Below are 22,134 nucleotides of genomic sequence, written 5' to 3'. Positions count from 1 at the left end.
CCTAGTCAATACAAATTTTAGTGGGGCTGTTTCCCTGAAGGAGTAATTTTATTGCAGGGTAAAATAATAACCGTCTTCTACATTCTCTGAATGATCACATCTCTGTACTATTGGAACAGATTCATTTTCTTTAACAGCTGATAGGATATTTTATATATATTTTATAGCCATGGAAGCAGAAGGCTGGAGAGTGTTTCTGGAGTTTATTTACAGTGAAAACTGATAAAGGCTTCCTTGGTTCATCTGCATTGCTGCCATCCCTGGTTCTTTATTAATCTCTAGTTTCAGAATCCCCACAATTTTGTCACAGAAAAAAAGGATATTAGAAGAGGGACAATTTATGTGAATAAAGGGAACTAGCAGGAGAAAGACAAGGTGATGCATTTTCCAGAAGGCTAAATACTAAATTGGTATAAAAGTTGTCATTGCATCAAATGTGCTTAGATGCACTTTCAGGCACTTTTTTCTTTGAGCATGCTGTTTTCAATAAATTGAGTTAATATCCTCAAAAAACGAAGTTTGAACAGTGTTTCAGATTCAGTATTCTGTGTTTCAGAATATTTACAGGTTCCATCCTGTATAAATGAAAAAGAACATGATATTACAGGACATGGGAAGTAATAACCTGCTTGATGTTTTCTTTTTGTTGCTGTTTCTTAAATATGCATACTCCTGGCTTTCTGGACACTCACTCATCAGTGTAGCCAGGAACTGCTTTGCAAAACTGATGGACAACCTGAGCATACTGATGGAGACAGTTCAAGGGAAACCTTCTGGGTGCAGAGGCTACCTGGAGAGAGACTCCCTGATACAGAGGCTGGCTTGTGGGCTCCACAGAGTAAATGCCCAGGCCTTGGAAGCTGGATTGTATGACAGACTGCCCAGCACAGTAAGCAGATTTACAGTCCTCCTTCATGGAAACAGAAGGCTTACAGCAGCAGTGAAGCTCCCTTGATAGCACCATTTAGTCCATGACAATGAAATACCACTATATGGGCACTCAGAAGTTGATTTGTCACACATTAGGGTGTGAATAGGTCTTCTCTTTTATTGACAAAGAATTTTTGGAGGAGGTTTAGTGTATCCAAATAAAAGATTTTTTTTCAAGGTCTATCAGATCTACATTAGCTTATAAGAGCAAGTTTGCTTTTTGTTTGATGTAAATGTTAAGGATGCTTTTTATTATGGTTTTCTACTTTCTCATGTTTACTATCCTTTCTTTCAGTTAAGATAACCTTCTTCCCTTTAACCAAAATGAAAGGATAAATTCTTTCTCCGACAATCTTTTATTGGAGACTTTAGGTGAAAATAGTACTTCTATGTAAACAGAATTTGTAGCCCTTGCTAGGGTTGGCAGGTGACAGGTTCAAACTTTTGCCCTTGTGTATGTCTTTTAGAGGTGGAGGAAAAAATGATAGTTTTGTCTTCATTTTCTTGGGTCTTAAATACGATTTATTTTATTGCTGACATAGCAGATTTTATAGCCCATCAACTTGTTTTTGTTTGCTGACAGAGAAACATAGCAGTCTTGCAGCAAGAAATATTGGAATTTTCACAAAGGCTTCATGCAGCAGAGATAGAGTCCCGCTCAGTGCACCTGCAGCTTGCAGAATGCAGATGGGCTTTCAGTGAGATGCAAAAAGATGCTGAAAAGGCCCACAGACTGCAGGAGCAATTAAATGAACTTCAGCATGTAAGTACATTTGATTTGGAGGCTCCCTTGCTTAAAAGAGATTCTCCTTTCTACACATTTTTGATTTGTGTCCTTTTTGAAAACAAGCATAAAATTGATTTACTTTCAACAGAATTTTGCAGAAACCTTGCCTTGTAAATATCTCTAAACTAGAAGACAGATGTATTTAGAAAGACCCCTTTTCCACTGGAGTTTCCTTTTGATTTGTAGAAGGAGGTATCCTGTATAAAATGCAGTTTGGTGTTCATCAGTTTAGGTTCTCCCTTTTGTTGGAAATGTTGTGATGATTTATGTATCCTAAAAGAAGATTTCACTTCAACAGAGTAAAGTCAGCTGGAATGAGGGTATTCAATAAGAATGTTTATGAGAAGTTCATTAAATATAAATATAGCAGTTTAAACTCGGTATGGATGTTGATGAATGTTATAATAAATACAATACAAATTTTAGTAGGTCTGTTTCTCTGAAGAAGTAACTTTATGGTGGGGGAAAAAAGCCTTTTCCTACGTTCTCAGTAACACAAATGCACAAAATTCTCCCGAGTCTTTTACTGTTGCTGATTAACTTACTGAAACACTGTGGGTTCCCTAACCTGAAGCCTAGTTGGTAGAACCTGGCAATGTGTCCTAATCCAAACAGTTCCAAGCAGATAATATGCTCTAGATGATGTCTCACTTATTGTCCTTCCTGTTCCTATCTAATAAAATGGATTTTTTTTTTACTCCAAAATATCTAATCATCTTCAGTTCTGTTCTCAACAGGTTTTATTCCCTTAGTGCTTTGGGACAATTAGATGAAAATTTTATCACATTTTACCATCACATTTTAGATTGTAGTTGAAATGCAGATAATGATTTTCCTTGAAGAATTATTTCTTCTTTCTGGAACAGTTTTTGGAGGAGAAGAACAATCCACAAAGGTGTTTACAAGGATTAATAAGCTATCCACTAAAATTTTGATCATTGATCTGCATATTTTTCCTTCTAAATATTGAGGTTTTGCATCCTAGGGTCCTAATTTGAATAGAATATTGAATGCCAAGACTTTACATGAATGTTCTTTATAAAAAATACAGTAATTAACTGGTCTTCAGTCTTACTGTTCAGTGATCTGTCTTCATGTTAAAAAACCCTCAATACTAATCCTAAGCATGCATTTGTTTTAGAATTTGGTATGTTTGCAAGTGGAACTCACTCAGTGGTAGGGAAACCACTGAATATAGTTACAGAATCAGGCACAACTTGTTTTTCTCTCCAGAAAATCAACCAAGACAATATACATGAGGAGTTAGATAATGCTTTGCAGCGTGAGCAGGAGGCAAGATTGCTTTTACAAGAACACCAGCGACGGCTTCAGGAGCTGAGTAATAGACTGGAATTGCACTCATTTGCCAGCCCAGATAGAAGCCAAGCCGCTAATGTATCTCTGCTGGTAAGCCTATTCTTCTGGAACAGTCAACAGAATTTTACCTTTTGTTAAATAAGCCAAATAGTATAGTCCTTGTGAAAATAAAGTAAAAGGAGTAAATACACACACGCTACTCAGTCTGATGGAATTTTAGGCTACTGAGACAACACTTCAAAGACTCCTTTTAAATTTTTTTTAAAGCTATCTATGTTTTATTTTTAACGATTTAAGGAAAATACTTCAAGGGGGGTTTGTTTTGGGGGGTTTTGCCTACAATAATTTTGTTTTCTAAAGCACATTTATACATAGCAAATATACTAAAAACTAGGGGTTTCTGAATCAGTAATGCTTTTTCTAGGAAATTCATAAAACCTTAGTATGCAGTGGTCCAAATCTACTTCGCAATCAATTTGTCTTCCACGTTGGTCAGTAGCCAGTGGCATAAAGTGAAGTTTATTTGGGCTAAAGAGTAACTCTGCTCTCTGTCTGCTGTGGCAGAACCTCTCTAACACAATGGAGCAGCTGAGGAGCAGAGACCAGGTTCTGTATCACCAGAAAAGACTCCAGGAAGACACGGAGCAGGACCAGCAACAGCTTCAGGAGACTCTTGAGGAGGCAGAACCTGCCCTCAAACTGGGAGTAAAGTGAGCACTGGGGCCTGGGGGATGTCACTTAAAGTAAATAAAAATTTAAATTCCTACTTCCATGGGCAGGGTTTTAGCCCTGTACAGTGTAAGGTTAGAAGAGAAAAGTACATATGTCTCTTTTATTTTTAAATTCAGGGATAGTCTTCTAAAAACAAAAGTGTTAGTTCAAAATACTAGGTCATACATTTTATGCAGTTATCCCATAATAGTGCTCCAAATTCTGGGTGCTGAAATAACTAGCAAACAAAATACCTGTTCTATCTTACTGCTCTGACAACATCTCTTTGGCAGATCCTTAAAGTTTTGTTTACTTAGGAAATGATTGCTTGTTCTCTGTGTTTCCACACCATCTTTTTGTAGACAGATACAATTTATTTATAGTGAATACAGAAGCATCAGATAGGGGACAGGTCTTTGCCACCAAAGGTACTGAAACCCATTTTGGACCTAACCTTTCCTGTGGTACAAGATAGATCTTTGTTCTGATTTCAGGGAGTTTTGGATTTAGCCCTAATCCCCACACCCCTACACAACAACCCTGAGTGAAGGGAAAGGCTCAGGCACAGGTCTTGAAAAGTCAAAAGGAGCCCCCTTGACTTGAAGGAGGTTATTGCTAAGCTATTTTTACACCATGTGAAAAATTAAATCTTTGCAGATTTTGTTTTCTAATACTTAACATAGCATGAAATATGTATTATGAATATTGTTGTTCCATGGCTAGGATCTAAAAAAAATTAGTTAATTAAAATTTCTCATCATACCTGGGATTATTCAACCCCTGAAGAGCAACATCTGAGAAGCTTTAAGGGTTTTATGCACCAGAGATATAATGCAATTTGCATAGTCCTCAATGAAATATTTACAAGCTAATTAAAATTATCAAATCATACCAAATGATGGTAGGATTTGATCAAAGCAAGTGTCACCTGCAGAAGGACTTGTTCTAGAAAGCATTCCGTTTTTATCCTGCCCCGATCTATTTTGGGCATTTCAGTAAAGAGCATTCCTTGTGGCCATACATATATCCAGTAAAGGTTATTTTAATGAAAAGTGACTTTAAAATTGGCATTTTTTCCCTGTATAGAGCAGCTGAATGTCAACCAAGAAAGCTACCCTTCCCTTCATTATTATAGCAACTCTTCACAACAAATAGGGTTTTTTTCTCCTTTTGGAACATATAAGCAAAGCAGATGAAATAAACAGAATCTGTCTGTGTTTTCCAATACAAGAATATAATACCACCCTGCTAGAGACTTTTTATGACCTCTATATCCAAGCCATAATACTTGTTCATTGATAGACCTATAATTACATCTACTTGAATTGCTTATCCTCAACAGAATCATCTTTCATATGGAAATGAACCAAATAGTGGTACCTTAACTATTTTTAGGGCTTGCATTGGAGATATGAAAAAGAGAGAAAACCTGAACAGTTTATAACTGTTATAATAATCAACAATTATTTTACAAGACATGACCTCCATAAAGTAGCAGAAGATTAATTTCTACATTGGTAGAGCTTCAGTTCCATAAAGATACTCCATTATTTTGTTTTGTTTTGTTTTTTCTTGTATAATAGAGACAAAGAGTTGCTCATCAATCATATGAAAGCTGTGGAAGACGCCCTGAATGAGGTAAGAATTGGAAGTGTTCCCTCTGATTTGTGTTTCCAAACACGCCAAAGCCTTAGAACTGCTTCTTCTCAGGGGAAGAGAGAAGTTGTTGCAAAGCAACTTCCTTTTCTTAGTGTTGAAGTTTCCCTGCTTGACTTCTTCCATCTTAATAAACCACAGTGAAATAAAATGCAAGTTTGTAGTACACACACAACTTGTTCTAAATGTAGAAGTTATGCCAAAATCCACTTTCCTTCCCTCACTGAGCATTATTTCTGGTTGACAAGTGAAGACTAATGGAACACACAAATTTTATGGTTAATCCTCTACTGAATAATGAGAGGTCACATACTTGGTGGCCATATTTGACTTTGTCTGCTCCTTTAGCTTATGAAACATCATAAATAGGAAAAGAAAAGGCAGGAAATCATAATCTTTGGTCAGAAACTTCTGTGGTATTTTTTAAAATCATATTTTAAACTTAATAGTAATCTCAAATTTTCCCTCTGACTTGCACAATTGTGCCCTGTTACAGGACTATTTGAAGGTCTAATAAAGATGTACATATTAATTATTTAGGAGAAAGGACTATTTTCAACTCTAGCTCTAAAGGCAGATGGTTTCATAACTTTTTAATCTAGAGCAGCATAGAGCAAAAGAAGTGTTTTCATTACCTTGGAGTGTTGATTTCCCTTACTACATCTTTAATTCCTAGCAACATGGGATTCTCTTCTTTATTTTAGTTTCTGCGTTCACCAAAACTGTTGTTAATTATATTTTCAGATATCTTTTTCAAGTCTCTTTCCTTTAATGCTCATAGAAAATGACAGAACCTAAACTGCATTTATCACCTACAGCAAACTGTGCTGATAGAAAATTTTCTTTGGGCCACCACCAGCTTCATACTGGCTTCTTTCAGACTTTGGAAGTGAATGTCATGCAGCAACTGCCGTGTTTTCACAGTAGTACATATGTGCCATGTCCTTGGCCGTTCTCTTTTCTGACCAGGGCAAGGTGCTTTTTTTATTTTCTTGGTAGCATTCTCTCCCAGCACTGTGAATTAGAGATTTATTTGCAATGAAAATTCAATCATTTGTACTTTATTCATGGATGTTAGGTCCGGTGATCAATGCAAGTCTACTCAATGGGCTCAAGGGGACCCAGTTCATCCCAGCTGGTGTGTCTGAAGGAGAATTACCACTGGTACTGGGTTTTTTTGCCCTTTAGGCCAAAGAGGAGGCCGTGGCAGGTGCTGCAGCAGCCACGCCGCTCCCCAGCCTGCAGCTGGAGACCCTTTCAGAGGAAGCAGTGAGGGGCAAGCCAGAGGCTTTGTCGTTCCAGGTTAGAGTCTAAAACCAATCCTGTTTCATTTTTTCTGTTTTAATTTTCTTTCATTTTTGGCATCTGAGACACAACAGGCAGATAGACTGCTCTGAGCATGCGGAGAGCAAAAAGCTTCAAAACTATTACAGTCAACAGCAGAAAAACAATGTCCATGTATACTCTTGCACATGGTATTTCAGAGATGATGGTAACTTTTAATTTTGCAGTTCAGCGTCAAATAACTGATGGGAATACAAACATGGACAGAAGTATATGTACCTGAAAATTAATATCCCTCTATCTCCCTCTTTTTTTTCCCATTAATATACACAAGACTAATTTAAAAAGAAAAAAAATAAAACACAAACAAAACTAAAACCAAGTAAGGTTCCCACAAACAAACAAAACCAACCAAATAAAAAATACAAGATTTTCATACTCCATTTTGGTCAGTACCAGATTTTTTTCAACCCACAGTTCTAGAATAAATTATGGAGTTTTGAGCAGTCCTCATTTAAAAAACCTGATATTTAGAATGTTTAATATAGAAGCTATTTTGCTCATGTAGCTTCTATATAAATATAAGAATTATATTTATTATATTAATTTATTATAAATATAATTAATATTATATATAAATACTGATTTTGTTAGGACAAAAGAATAAGTAGGAAAAAAGATAAATTAACAGAAAATGTACCATAGTTTTGGCTCTAAACATAGATTCAGTGGATTCAGTGCAATGTCTCCTCATTGTTTTTAAGTTTGATGTCTTCTGCAGAAACTAGCCATTAGTCTTTATAGCTGTGCAGAATATATTAGTGTCAAGACAGATTTTTTTTTCCCAATGAGAGAGCAAAAGGCAGAGTGAGTCATATTTCTTTCATTGTACTTCTCTGTCTGAAGAGCAGGTAATCGAGTAAATTGCAAGGATCTTAGACAAAATAAGTATTTCATACAGTGTGTAAGTTTCTGCAGTAATGCCTTACAATTTGTTCTAGATTTTCTGTTCTAATGTAGTATAAAATTGCAGGATCAGGGTTACAAAATCAAACGTTCAAGAAAGATAGATTCTAAGCTGTAAAATTCTCAGTGTTGCTCTCTTGCATGCATACATGCCTGATAAAGATATAAATTATGTATGTATTATCATGTTTCCGCACTAAAAGATGGAAATACGGAATATGCAATAATTTGAGATTCTCATGAGGCTTAATTAGCACAGATGAACTTTTCCAACAAAGGGTAGAATAAAAATGTTTTCCCAGTACAGTGATCCATTTTAGAGCTGCACAAAAGGTTCCATGTGTGGCATCTTTTCACAGGAGGCATTGTTGCAATCACAGGTTTTAAATCCTGCTTTTCTAATTCGGTGGTGGATGCAGCTTCTTTTTTCTTTTTATCCCATCCCAACTCCCATTCTTTTTGACCTCAGAATGATTGCAGAAGCATCTGCAGCCTGTTCCCTCTTTCTCTCCTGAAGAGAATCAGAAATACAAAAAGTCTAATTTCATATTTGCACAAAGTGCTTGTGGTATAATTAACATAGTAGAGTACATGCTGGGGAGCTCGCTGCTGGGACAGACTGGTAAAGTTCATGTTCACCTGGCAGCCTCAGGTGCACTTGGTAACTCAGGACATATACAAACAGCACCAATGGCTCACAGTCTGTGTCACTGTGAACTTCCTTTTCTCCATCCATTTTCCTCTTTCTCCCTTTCCCCATCTCTCTTTCCACCTTTTCCCTCTCTCTCTTCTGTCCTCATCTCTAGTTCCTGTTTGATTCCTTTCCAAGCTCATTATTGAGGTTTTATTATGAAATTTGCCTTTTATAGACAGAGGTCACCTAATGGATTTTAGTTTTACCTTATGCCAAACTGTATGGAGGGCAATCCTGCAATCTTGAGTGAAGTAACGAGTTAGGAATCACTTTAGGAGCACTTGTCATTAAAAGCAGTGCAGTTGTTTGCAGACACATCCTCTAGAACTGCGTTAATTAGTCTGTGGTGAGCACAATTCAATTAAAGGCCTTATAATCTGCAAGAATCCTCTTTCAGAACTAGAACCACAGCACCAAGACATTTTGTAGATTCTTTCTGATGACAAAAGATGTGATATGGGTTGGTTTGACACTGCTGGTTCCTAGAAACCACAATGAAATAACCTGATTGAATTTAGCAGTGTTAACAACTATTCTGAAAATCAGCAATGAGAAACCAAGGAAAGAAAAAAACTACAAAAATCTTTGTAAATCTGTTTGTGGTAATAAGCTGGTTTTTGTCTGTATCACAAGTTTACATTCAAAAGATCAGTGTCATACTATCTGAATGGGAAAATAATCACAAATAAAATGTGATTAACCATTGTAAAGAAGACCAATAAGTTCAACAAATAGTTGAGACTACTTGAGATACATATAAAGTTACCAGTACTGCCAAATCATCTGTGCTCTTTTGTCCTGCTAATTTTATCATTAATCCAATCAATATAACAAAATTGGGACATTCTTCCACTGCATACATGGAAATAGTTACATTTTTCCAATTATAGTGCAATCAGATTATTTGTTTGCAGAGGTCTGTAGGTTTGTGACGTTTCTTCTGTTACTACCATTTTTTTTTTCCCCCCCTGTGGAGTGGAAGGATTAATCAATTGACTCATCTTGGAAGTGTGAACATTAGCCTGAAACTTTGTGGTCATTTTTTGTGAACAGAAATTGAACCTGCACTAAGTCTTGTATTGAAATAAAATGAAAAAATTGTATCAAGAGCTCAATGCTGTACTGCATACTTGAAAACGTTTCATCAAAGCATCTTCTTACTAGGGTGTGGACTCATTCTCTGCTCCTCAATGATATCAATATTCAATATTTTAGAAAAAATACAAAATCCAGCGTTAGATGTTTTGATGTTTAAGTCCTGGGACTGACATTATGCCTGGCTCACAATCTGTATTTGATCTCTTTGTTAAAAGAAATGTTTTGTCTTTTGTAAAAAATTTGGATGTGTGCTATTTGGCATTTAAGTGTAGCTTGCCTGGCACTAATGATTCCTTCTACTTTTATTTAAAGCACGTGCTTAGACACTTTATGGATCTCTACTCATTGGCAGCTTCCAAAGTTAAAGCATTAACATCAGGAAGGGAATCTTCACAGATTCACTTTGAACCCTTAACTGCTGAGCCTCTTACTCCTGCTGCTGATGGTAAGTCTGCTTTTCAAGTAATTGCAGTCACTTGGATGTGGGTTACCAGACAGCATCTCCCTTCATGCTGCACAGCTTCTGTAGGCAAATACAGCAATACTTGATTGTAATGATAACGGAGAGCAATAAAATTAGTGCAAAGAGAAATGTTCTGAGACAATTTTCAAAAGAGAAAGGGGATAGTGAAACCTAACACAGGGATTGAAATTACTATTGTAAGTTTTCTTCCTACTGGTTGCTATTTGATTGTGCATTTTTGGTTTAAGTTCAGACTTGTTGCTTGATTGGTTGGATTCTGGGTTTTTTTGTTTTGGTTTTTTTTGGTTTTTTTTTTGTTTGTTTGTTTTTTTGTTTTGTTTTGTTTTGGGGAGTGGTGAGTGGGTGGGTGTTAGTTTGGGGATTTTTTTTATATTTCCTTCCTTCCTTCCTTCCTTCCTTCCTTCCTTCCTTCCTTCCTTCCTTCCTTCCTTCCTTCCTTCCTTCCTTCCTTCCTTCCTTCCTTCCTTCCTTCCTTCCTTCCTTCCTTCCTTCCTTCCTTCCTTCCTTCCTTCCTTCCTTCCTTCCTTCCTTCCTTCCTTCCTTCCTTCCTTCCTTCCTTCCTTCCTTCCTTCCTTCCTTCCTTCCTTCCTTCCTTCCTTCCTTCCTTCCTTCCTTCCTTCCTTCCTTCCTTCCTTCCTTCCTTCCTTCCTTCCTTCCTTCCTTCCTTCCTTCCTTCCTTCCTTCCTTCCTTCCTTCCTTCCCTCCTTCCCTCCTTCCCTCCTTCCCTCCTTCCCTCCTTCCCTCCTTCCCTCCCTCCCTCCCTCCTTCCCTCCTTCCCTCCTTCCTTCCTTCCTTCCTTCCTTCCTTCCTTCCTTCCTTCCTTCCTTCCTTCCTTCCTTCCTTCCTTCCTTCCTTCCTTCCTTCCTTCCTTCCTTCCTTCCTTCCTTCCTTCCTTCCTTCCTTCCTTCCTTCCTTCCTTCCTTCCTTCCTTCCTTCCTTCCTTCCTTCCTTCCTTCCTTCCCTCCTTCCCTCCTTCCTCCTTCCCTACCTCCCTACCTCCCTACCTCCCTACCTCCCTACCTCCCTCTTTCCTTCTCTCTTTTTTATCTTTCCTTGTCTCTTTCTCTTTCCTTCTTTTTCCTTATTTTTCTTTCTTTTTCTTTCTCTTTCTTTTTCTATGCTTTGTTTTTTTTTTTTACCAAAGCGTTTTCCTTTCTTTCTGTTATAAATCATTAGCTTTTCTGTAACAGCCTGTCCTTGTGCCCTAAACCCCTTCAGTTCTGTCCATTTCCTTGCTTTTTCACATTTACTTTTTTTGAACAGAATCCTTGCAAGTTCACTTTTCCCTCAAAGAAGCTGGTTCCCCTCCTGCTGGTGCTGCTCCTTCTGCTCCTGATGGTAAGTCTGCTTTTCAAGAAATTATAGTTTCTTAGATGTTATTTTCCAGACAGCATCTCCTTTCATGCTGCTCAGCTTCCATAGGTAAATACAACATTGCTTGATTTTACACATAATGGAGCAATAAAAGTAGTGCTAACTGAAATGATCTATGACTTTTCAGAAGAGAAAGGGGATGGTGAAAGATAAAACAGGGATTAAAATTGCTAGTGTTACCAATTTTTTTCCTCTATTGGTCCTGATTTGCTTAGGTTTTTGTTTGGGTTTGGTTTGTTGAATCTTTTGTTATTGGGTAGTTGTTGTGGTGGTTGGGTGGGTATTTTCATTTACAGTTTTTGATTTTTGTTATTATTGTTTTCCCTTCCTTTCCCTTGATTTTTTACTGAAGTCTTTTTTCCTTTCTTACTCTTAGAAACTATTAACATTTCTGTAATGGCCTTTCTTTGCAACCATAACCCCTTCAGTTCTGTGCATTTCCTGGCTTTTTAAAGTTTAATTCCTCCAAACAGAATCTTTGCAAGTTCAATTTCAACCCGAAGCAACTGGATCGCCACGTCCTCCTCCTGCTGCTGCTCCTGCTGCTCCTGCTGCTCCTGCTGCTCCTGCTCCTGATGGTAGGTCTCCATTATTGTCACTTGGACGTGGGCTCCTTGCTAGCATCTCCTTTCGTACTGCACAGCTTCTGTAGGCAAATACAACAATAATTTTAAGTGTAAACATAATGGAGCAATAAAAGTAGTGTTAACAGAAATGTTCTGTAACTTTTCAGAAGAGAAAGTTGGATGATAGCAGAGGGATCAAAATTACTAGAGTAATTTATTTTTTCTATTGGAGCCCCTTTGCTTAGATTTTTAAATTTTCCTTTGGTTTTGGTTGCTTGGTGAGTTGGATTTTTTGGTTATGAGGAGTGTTTGCTGTGGGGTGGGTGTGTGGTTTTGGGTTCTTTTTTTTTTGTATTCCTGTTTTTGTTTTCCTCCCTCCCTCCCTCCTTCCCTCCCTTCTTTCCTCCCTCCTTACCTCCCTCTCTCCTTCCCCTTCTCTTCCTTCTCTTCCTTCTCTTTCCTTTTGTTTTTTTTTAACAAAGCTTTTTCCATTCTTTCTATTAGAAACCATTAACATTTGGTAATACCCTTTCCTTGCAACTATAACCATTCCAGTACTCTGCATGTCCTTGCTTTTAAAATGTACTTTCTCCAAGCAGAAACTTTGCAAGGTCACTTTGAACCCAAAACTGGTGATACACCTCCTGCTCCTGTTCCTGCTCCAGACGGTAAGTCTGCTTTTCAAGCAATTTCAGTCACTTGGATGTGGGTTCCTAGCCAGCATCTCCCTTCATGCTGCACGGCTTCTGTAGGCAAAATCAGCAACACTTACATGTCAGCATAATGGAGCAATACAACCAGTGCAAACACAAACATTCTGAGCCATTTTTCAGAAGAGAGGGAATGGTGAAAGTTAACACATTGTGTTTGTAAGTGCTTGCCACATTTTGTAATGGCTTTTTCTATTAGTCCTTATTTGCTTAGATATTCTACGTTTTCATTTAGCTCTAGTTGCTTGGTAGGTTGCAATTTTTTGTTTTGGGGATTGTTGATGGTGGGTGTGTGTGTGTTTCTTTTTTGCTTTTTTTATTGCCAATTTTAATTTCTTCCCTTCCCTTCCCTTCCCTTCCTCTTCCCCTTCCCCTTCCCCTTCCCCTTCCCCTTCCCCTTCCCCTTCCCCTTCCCCTTCCCCTTCCCCTTCCCCTTCCCCTTTCCCTTCCCCTTCTCCTTCCCCTTCCCCGAACTTACCTTCCCAGAACTTACCTTCCCTTCCCTTCCCAGAACTTACCTTTCTTTCCTTTTTTTTTTTTTTTTTTTTTAACCAAAGGCTTTTTCCTTTCTTTTTGTTATAAACCACTAACATTTCTGAAATAGCCTTTCCTTGCAACCATAACCCCTTCAGTTCTCTGCATTTCCTGGCTTTTTTCAACTTTTTCTTTTGAAAAAGTAAACTCTGGAAAGTAAATTTACTTTCCCTGAACAGACTCTTTTGGACCTCGCTTTGTGCCCAAAGGAGCTGCTGCACCTCCTGCTCCTGATGGGAATCTGCCTTTCAAACAATTACAGTCACTTGGGTCCCCAGCCAGCATCTCCCTTCACACTGCACAGCTTCTGTAGGCAAATACCACAATCTTTAATTGTCAACATATACCGGAGCATTAAAATTAGTGGTAACAGAAATATTCTAAGACATCTTTTAGAAGAGAATGGTGGTGCTGAAAGCAAACCCAGCAATTAAAATTACTACTTCTTCTGTTCCTGAATAGCAGGCTGATTAAAAGAGACCCCTAGGGAGTGCGGCGACCCAGAGCGGGCAAACGGGAGCGTGGCAAGGCTCTGAGGGAGCGGCACGGCAGTTTGCGTGGCAGATGAACAAGCAGAGTTCCAGCTTTTGTTGCCTCTCAGATTTACTGTGTGTTGTGTGCAGTGTTTCTGTTGGTTGGTTGGTTTGGGGTTTCTGGTAGTAATGGTTTTTACGTGATTGAAAACTGTAGTTAGTACAAGAGCATGTAACCAGATGGAACCCTCCAAAAAGGATGTGTCTGTGCAGACCCATTCCTGTGTGGAGTGTTTGAGCTTATCAGTGCTTTCAGGGGGCATTGCAGAGGGAACCTGCTTGTGGTGTGAACACGTGAATCATCTCCTTTCACTTGTGGCCGAGCTTAGAGAGGAAGTTGAAAGACTAAGGAGCATCAGGGAAAGTGAAAGATTGGCAGAGTTCAGCCCTTCCATCCTTGAGGGAGGCCCACCAAGAGTCAGAGGACTCCTGTGACTCTCACTGTTAGGCAATAGAAGGACACCTGGTAGATGAAGGGGAGTGGAAATGGGTTCCTACTCGAGGAGGTAATAATAAAAACTCCTCCTGACTCTCACTCCCAAGCCAGGTGCCACTTCAGAATAGGTATGAACGCCTGGAGAATCAGCCAGATGATTTAGAAGAAAATTATCTGCCCAGTGAGCCTCCCAGTTATGATTAATCTGTGAGAAGGACTACCACCTCTAAGATCAAAAAGAAAAGAAGGTTAATCATGGTGGGTGATTTCCTTCTGAGGGGAACAGAGGCCCCCACATGTCGACTGGACCCACCCCACAGAGAGGTCTGCTGCCTCCCTGGGGCCTGGGTATGGGATATCACTGAGAGACTGCCTGGGCTGATTCAGCTCTCTGGGTATTACCCACTACTGATACCTCAGGCTGGCAGTGATGAGATTGAAAAGAGGTGTGTCAGGGCAATTAAAAGGGGCTTTAGGGCACTGGGACAAGTAGTTGTACAGGGCTACAGGTAGTCTTTTCCTCAGTCCCTTTGGTGGCTGCGAGAAACCGTGAAAGGAATAGGAGATCTCACATTATCAGGAAGTGGCTCAAGGGTTGCTGCCTTGCTGCCATAAGGAGAATTTTGGATTCTTTGATCATGGGGCAACTTTTACAACACCTGCTCTACTGGAACGAGATGGGCTCCATCTCTATGGTAAGGGTAGCAGGTTTTTAGCTTGTGAACTGGCAGAACTTGTTGAGAGGACTTTGAACAAGGTTTGAAGGGGGAAGAGGATGCAATTGGACTGTCTGGAAGCCAGCCCAAGGCTGGTAAACCTGAGATAGGAGTGAAATCAGCAGCCCAGCTGAGGTGCATTGTTACCTAGTGCACGCAGCATGGGTAACAAACAAGAAGAGCTGGAGGCCATGGTCCAAGAGCAGAGCTATGATGTAATTGCCATCACAGAAGTGTGGTGGGGTGACTCACATGGCTGGAATTCTGCACTGGATGGATACAAGTTCTTCAGAAGAGACAGGAAAGGCGGAAGAGGTGGAGGGGTAACCCTTGATATTTGCAAGGCTTTGGATGCCATAGGTATTGAAACTAATGACGATGAAGTTGCCTATGAGTAAGAATTAAGGGGAAGGCCAACAAAACTGATATCCTACTGTGAGTCTGTTATTGTCCACCCAGTCAGGAAGAAGTGGTGGAGAACTCATTCTACAAGCAACCTGAGCATGTTTCTGGATCATCAGCCATTGTTCTTGCTGGCAATTTCAACCTTCCAGACATCTGCTGGGAACTCAATACAGCTGAAAAAAGGCAGTGCAGGGAATTTTTACAGTTTGTGGAGGACAATTTTTTGTCACAGCTGGTGGGTGAGCCCACCAGGGAAGGGACTATGTTAGATTTGTTATTTGCAAATAGAGATGGGCTGGTGGGAAATGGAGGCCGCTTAGGACACAGTGATCATGAAATTATAGCATTCTCACTATTTGGTGAAATCAGAAGGAACATTAATATGACTTTCACACTGGACTTCTAGAGGGCACACTTCAGCCTACTCAGGAGACTTATTCAGAAAGTTCCTTGGGAAGCAGTTCTTAAAAACAAAGGAGTTCAGGAAGGGTGGGCGTGCTTCAAAACAGAGATCTCGAGGGCACAGGAACAGACTGTCCCTGTGTGCTGAGAGATAAGACGACAAGGCAAACACCCAACCTGGATGGGCAAGGAGGTTTTGGAGGAGCTTAGGAATAAAAAAGTGATGCATTATTTTTGGAAGGAGGTTTCTCAGGAGGCATTTAAGGGGACTCCTAGAGTATGTAGGAAAAAAGTTAGGGAGGCCAAAGCTCTGTTTGAACTTAAAATGGCAACATTTGTAAAGGATGATAAAAAATGGTTTTATAAATACAGTAATGGTAAAAGGAAGAGTAAGAACAACCTTTGTTCTTTATTAGATGCAGAAGGGAACTTAGTAACTGCAGATGAGGAGAAGGCAGAAGTGCTTAATGTCTTCTTTGCCTCATATTTTAGTTGGAAGACTTGCTTTCAGGACAACTGTCCTCCTGAGTTGGTAGATGGTGTCAGGGAGCAGAATGAGCCCCCTGTTATCCAGGAGGAGGCAGTCACAGTATTGCTGAGATGCTTGGATGTTCATAAATCTATGGGCCTGGATGGGATCCACCCCAGGGTGATGAGAGAGATGGCAGATGAGCTTGTGAAGCCACTCTCTATCATTTACCAGCAGTCCTGGCTCACTGGTAAGGTTCTAGATGACTGGAAGCTGGCCAATGTGACACCTATTCATAAAAAGGGGGGGAAGGAAGATCCTGTTAATTATAGGCCGTTTAGCCTGACCTCAGTACCCGGTAAGGTGATGGAACAGTTTACACTGAGTGTCATCCCACAGCGCTTACAGGATGGCCAGGGTGTCAGACACAGCTAGCAGGGGTTTAGGAGGGGTAGGTTGTGTCTGACCAACCTGATCTCCTTTTATGACCAAATGACCCACTTGATGGATGCAGGAAAGGCTGTGGATGTTGTGTATTTGGACTCCAGCTCTGTCTCCCACAGCAAACTCCTGGAGAAGCTGCAGCCCCCACAGCTGGGACAGGAGCACTCTGTGCTGGGCTCAGAACTGGCTGGATGGCCGGCCCAAAGAGTGGTGGTGAACAGTGCTGCATCCAGCTGGGGACAGGCACCAGTGGTGTCCCTCAGGGCTCTGTGCTGGAACCAGTCCTGTTTAATATCTTTATTAATGACATAGAGGAGGGGATTGAGTCTTTCATTAGTAAGTTTGTGTATGACACTAAGCTGGGAGTTTGTGTCAATCTGTTGGAGGGTAGGAGAGCTCTGCAGAGAGACCTGGAATGGTCGAATGGATGGGCAGAGTACAAGAGGATGAAGTTGAATAAGTCCAAGTGCCAAGTCCTGCATTGTGGCCACAATAACTCCTACAATGTTATAGGCTGGGGACAGTGTAACTGGACAGGGCTCAGGTGGAAAACGACCTGGGGGTGTTGAGAGCTGGCTCAACATAAGCCAGCAGTGTGCCCTGATGGCCAAGATGGCCAATGGCATCCTGGCCTCTATCAGGATGCCAACAGCATCCTGGCCATCAGGAGCAGGGATGTTATCCTTCCCCTGTACTCAGCAATGGTGAGGCTGCACCTTGAGTGCTGTGTCCAGTTCTGGGCCCTCAGTTTGGGAAGGACATTGAGATGCTTGAGCGCATCCAGAGGAGGGCAACGAGGCTGGTGAGGGGCTTGGAACACAAGTCCTGTGAGGAATGACTGAGGGAGATGGGGGTGCTTGGCCTGGAGAAAAGGAGACTCAGAGGTGACCTTATTACTCTCTTCAACTCCCTGAAACGTGGTCATAGTTACGTGGGGGTTGGTCTCTTTCTCCAGGCAGCACTGACAGAACCAGAGGACACAGTCACAAGCTGCACCAAGGGAAATATGGGTTGGATATAGGGAAGAATATTTTTATAGAAAGGGTGGTAAAGTTCTGTAATGACCTGCCCAGGGAGGTGATGAAGTCACCATCCCTGGATGTGTTTAAAAGAAGACTGGATGTGGCACGCAGTGCTATGTTTTAGTTGACGTGTTAAGGCATGGGTTGGACTCGATGATCTTTAAGGTCTTTTCCAACCTAGTCATTCTATGAATACTGCGAATTCTGTGAATATTGTGGGGTTTTTTAATTGGCCCCCATTTGCATGGGTATTTCTGAGTTTTGCTTTGGTTGGTTGGATTTTTTTTTTGGTTTTGGTTTTGTGGAGTAGCAGTAGCGGATGGGTGGGTGGGTTTTTGTTTTTTGACTTTTTAAATGATTTTTTGTAATTTTCTATGTTATAGAAAATATAGAAAATGTCTTTCATTATGTTATAAAGCATTAATATTTTTTAATCATATTTTCTTGTAAATATAACCATTTCAGTTCTGTGCATTTACTTGCTTTTTAAAATTTACCTCCTCTGAAGTAAATTTAATATCTCTGAACAGATATTTTCGGTTAGCGTTGCACTGAAAGCACCCTGTATAGATGCAAATACAAAGGCAAATACAACAACAATTATTGAAAACATAATGGAGCATTAAAATAATGAAAACAGAAATGTTGTGTATCTTTTTAAAGGAGAGAAAGGGGATGATGAAAGCTAAGACAGGGATTTAAATTATTTCTGGAATTGTTTTTCCTATTGTCCCCTATTTCCTTGTGGTGTTGTTTTGTTGTTGTTGTTGTTTTGTTTTTGTTTTTATTATTTTTTTTTAGTTTGGTTTCTTGTTTTGGATGCTTGGTTGCTTGTAGGTTTTTGGTTTTGGGGAGTGGTTGAGGTGAGTATATGGGTGTTTGCTTTTTGATTTTTTCCTTTTATTACGTGTTTTAATTGTTTTCTTTCTTTTTTTTTTTAATAATAAAAGTGTTTTTCCTTTCTTTCTGCTATAAACCATTAACATTTTGTGACAGCCTTTTCTTTCAACCATAACCATTTCCAGTCTGTGCATTTCCTTGGTTTTTAAATCTTACTTTTACTCAACAGCTATTTTTCAGCCTCATGTTTCACCCCAAGCAGCTGGTAGACCTATTGCTCCTCCTGCTCCAGCTCCTGCTCCAGCTCCAGCTCCAGCTCCAGCTCCTGCTCCTGCTCCAGCTCCTGCTCCTGATGGTAAGTCTGTTTTTCAAGCAATTATAGTCTATTGGATGGGGGTTCCTAGGCAGCATCTCCCTCCATGCTGCACAGCTTCTGTAGGCAAATACAATACTCGATTTTAAACGTAATGGAGCAAATAAACTAGTGCAAACAGAAATGTTGTGATACTTTTTTCAGAAGAGAAAGGGGATGGTGAGTACTGTAATTTTTTTTCCTATTGGTCCCTAATTGCTTGGATATTTTTGATTTTATTTGATTTTATTTTAGATTTGCTTGCTTGGTTGGTTGAATTTTTTGGTTTTGGGGAGTGGTGGGGGTGGGTGGGTTTTTGTTTTTAATTTTTTTCTTTTATTTCTTCTTTCTGTTTATATTTTTAACTGAAAACTTTTTCCTTTCATTATGTTATAAACCATTAACTTTTTTTAAAGGTTTTTTCTTTCAACCATAACCATTTCAGTTCTTTGCATTTCCTTTTTTTTTTTTTTTTATTTACCTTCTTTGACGTAAATTTACTTTCTGTGAACAGGTACTTTTCAGCCTCTTTTTTCACTCCGAGCAGCTGGTAAACCCACTGCTCCTCCTTTTCCTGCTGATGGTAAGTCCGCATTTCAAGCAACTGCTGTCAGTTGGACATGGGTTCAGAGCCAGCATCTCCCTTCATGCTGCACAGTTTCTGTAGGCAAATACAACAATACTTAATGCATTTCTTTGCATTCCATTTTTTTTAAATTACTTCCTCTGAAGTAAATTTACTTTCACTGATCAGAGTCTTTTTGGTGTCACTTTGAACCCAAATCAGCTGGTACCTTGTACTGTGTCCTAGTTTGAAAACTAACCAGTGCGAGATTCCAAGTCAGAACTAGTATTTCATAGGACAATTAAAATAAAGGCAGAAAACACTGGCCTAAAGAGTCAGGATACAACCTGACACCCTGTTGGTCAGGGTGGTGGTAGCAGTCTGATAAAATGGTGGCTGCAGTCCTGCTGAAGTGATAGATGTGTTTCTGCTGAAGTAGTGATCCTGTAGAAGGGTCTGGTCTTCCTCTGTAGATCCAGAGGTAGTTATGCAGCTCTTGTCCTCTGGAAATCCAGTTGGTAAGGTTGTTCTGGTGTTCCAGCTCTCAGATTATATCCAGGTACAAATGCTTGACTCTCCCCATTGGGCAGAGCATCTCACAATGGGATGATGGAATTTTATGGGTGATGCAGTGAGGCCTTGATGGCCCATTGGCAGACACAGGCCTCTGGAAGGAGTCGTCAGGAATGAGTCATGGAGAGGATAAAGAATACTGCCCCATTTCTCTTAACAGCTGATGTAGATGGTAATAGAATACATACCTCTGGGTTGCATCTTATGTGATACCCTAAGACACTGAAGTAAATGTACTTTCTCTGAACAGATTCCTTTCAACATCGCATTGAACCCCAAGAAGCTGCTACACCTCGTACTCCTGGTCCTGATGGTAAGTGTGCTTGTCAAGCAATTATTGTCCACAGTATTGGATGTGCATTCAGAGCCAGCCTCTCCCTTCATGCCACAGAGCTTCTGCAGACAATATAACAATACTTCATTGTAAACATAATGGAGCAATTACACTACTGCTAACATTTTGAATATGCCATTTCTTGCAAACATAACCCTTCCAGTTCTGTGCATTTCCTTGCTTTTTAAAATTTACCTCCTCTGAAGTGATTTTACTTTCACTGAACAGACTCTTTCTGGCTTCCTGTTTCATCCCAAGCAGCTCGTGCACCTCCTGCACCTGCTCATGCTCGTGATGGTAAGTCTGCTTGTCAAGCAATTGGGATGTGGGTTCCTAGGCAGCATCTCCCTCATGCTGCACAGCTTCTGTAGGCAAATACAATAGTCCTTAATTGCAAATACTATGAAGCAGTAAAACTGGTGCTAACAGCAAAGTTGTGAGATGTTCTCAGAAGAGAAAGAGGATGGGGAAAGCTAACACAGGAAATAAAATTACTACTATAGGGTTTTTTCCTATTGGTCTCCATTTGCTTGGACATATTTGGTTTTCATTTGGGTTTGGTTGGTGGGTTGTTTGGATTCTTTTGATTTTGGAGACTAATGGTTGTGGGTGGGTGCATGTTTCATGTTTTTGGTTTGGTTTTTTTTTTTTTTTTTTTTTTACTATTTTAAATTTCTTTCTTTCCTTTGGTTTTTTTGGGTTTTTCTTTTGGGATTTTTGTTGTTGTGTTGTTGTTGTTATTGTTCTTTTTTACCAAAGACTTTTTCCTTCCTTTATGTTATAAACCAATACTTGTAATGGCCTTTCCTTGCCACCACGCCATTTCAGTGCTGTGCAATTCCTATAAAACAAAAACAATTTTTAGATTGAAAATTACTTTCTCTTCATAGAATCTTTCTGGGGTCGAATTGGACACCAACTAGCCGGAACACCTCCTGCACATGCTGGTGACAGTGATGGTAAGTCTGCTTTTCAAGCAATTTCAGTCACTTGGATGTGGGTTCCTAGCCAGCATTTCCCTTCATGCTGCATGGCTTCTGTAGGCAAAATCAGCAATATTTACATGTCAGCATAATGGAGCCATACAACCAGTGCAAACACAAACATTCTGAGCTATTTTTCAGAAGAGAGAGTGGATGGTGAAAGCTAATACAGGGATTAAAACAAAGGGATTAAAATGAATGCTATTATCTTTTTATTTTATTAGTCCCCACTTGCTTAGATATTCTAAGTTTTAATTTGCTTGGTAGGTTGGATTTTTTGGGGGTGTATGTTTGGTGTGTGTTTTGTTTTTTGATTTTTTTTTTAATTGTAATTTTTAATTTCCTTCCTTCCTTTGTGCCTTCCAGCTTCTCTCCCACCATCCCATCCCTTCCCTTCCCTTCCCTTCCCTTCCCTTCCCTTCCCTTCCCTTCCCTTCCCTTCCCTTCCCTTCCCTTCCCTTCCCTTCCCTTCCCTTCCCTTCCCTTCCCTTCCCTTCCCTTCCCTTCCCTTCCCTTCCCTTCCCTTCCCTTCCCTTCCCTTCCCTTCCCTTCCCTTCCCTTCCCTTCCCTTCCCTTCCCTTCCCTTCCCTTCCCTTCCCTTCCCTTCCCTTCCCTTCCCTTCCCTTCCCTTCCCTTCCCTTCCCTTCCCTTCCCTTCCCTTCCCTTCCCTTCCCTTCCCTTCCCTTCCCTTCCCTTCCCTTCCCTTCCCTTCCCTTCCCTTCCCTTCCCTTCCCTTCCCTTCCCTTCCCTTCCCTTCCCTTCCCTTCCCTTCCCTTCCCTTCCCTTCCCTTCCCTTCCCTTCCCTTCCCTTCCCTTCCCTTCCCTTCCCTTCCCTTCCCTTCCCTTCCCTTCCCTTCCCTTCCCTTCCCTTCCCTTCCCTTCCCTTCCCTTCCCTCACCTCCCTTCACCTCACCTCACCTCACCTCACCTCACCTCACCTCACCTCACC

The 22,134-nt window shown here is 40.3% G+C and overlaps 1 protein-coding gene and 1 long non-coding RNA gene across 2 annotated transcripts; both read left to right on the top strand.

Annotated features, from left to right (window-relative positions):
- The first annotated feature begins 713 nt into the window (after positions 1 to 713).
- LOC140681910 (coiled-coil domain-containing protein 171-like) lies at positions 714 to 12,281 on the top strand. Its single transcript, XM_072922611.1, has 9 exons — positions 714 to 889; positions 1,514 to 1,693; positions 2,951 to 3,124; positions 3,599 to 3,744; positions 5,329 to 5,383; positions 6,590 to 6,703; positions 9,756 to 9,888; positions 11,191 to 11,265; positions 11,775 to 12,281. The coding sequence occupies exons 1-9, from the start codon at positions 728 to 730 to the stop codon at positions 11,951 to 11,953; spliced, it is 1,218 nt and encodes a 405-aa protein (XP_072778712.1). The 5' UTR covers positions 714 to 727; the 3' UTR covers positions 11,954 to 12,281.
- An 841-nt stretch (positions 12,282 to 13,122) lies between these two features.
- On the top strand, positions 13,123 to 21,548 carry LOC140681918 (uncharacterized). The gene is made up of 4 exons (XR_012053137.1): positions 13,123 to 18,733; positions 19,245 to 19,313; positions 20,119 to 20,499; positions 21,093 to 21,548. It is a non-coding gene; the product is annotated as an uncharacterized lncRNA (long non-coding RNA).
- The last annotated feature ends 586 nt before the right edge of the window (positions 21,549 to 22,134 follow it).

The sequence above is a fragment of the Taeniopygia guttata genome, chromosome Z (genome assembly GCF_048771995.1).
Source record: "Taeniopygia guttata chromosome Z, bTaeGut7.mat, whole genome shotgun sequence".
Classification (NCBI taxonomy): domain Eukaryota; kingdom Metazoa; phylum Chordata; class Aves; order Passeriformes; family Estrildidae; genus Taeniopygia; species Taeniopygia guttata.
The sequence above is the reverse complement of the archived record's forward strand: the minus strand, read 5'-3'. Positions and strand labels throughout refer to the sequence as shown.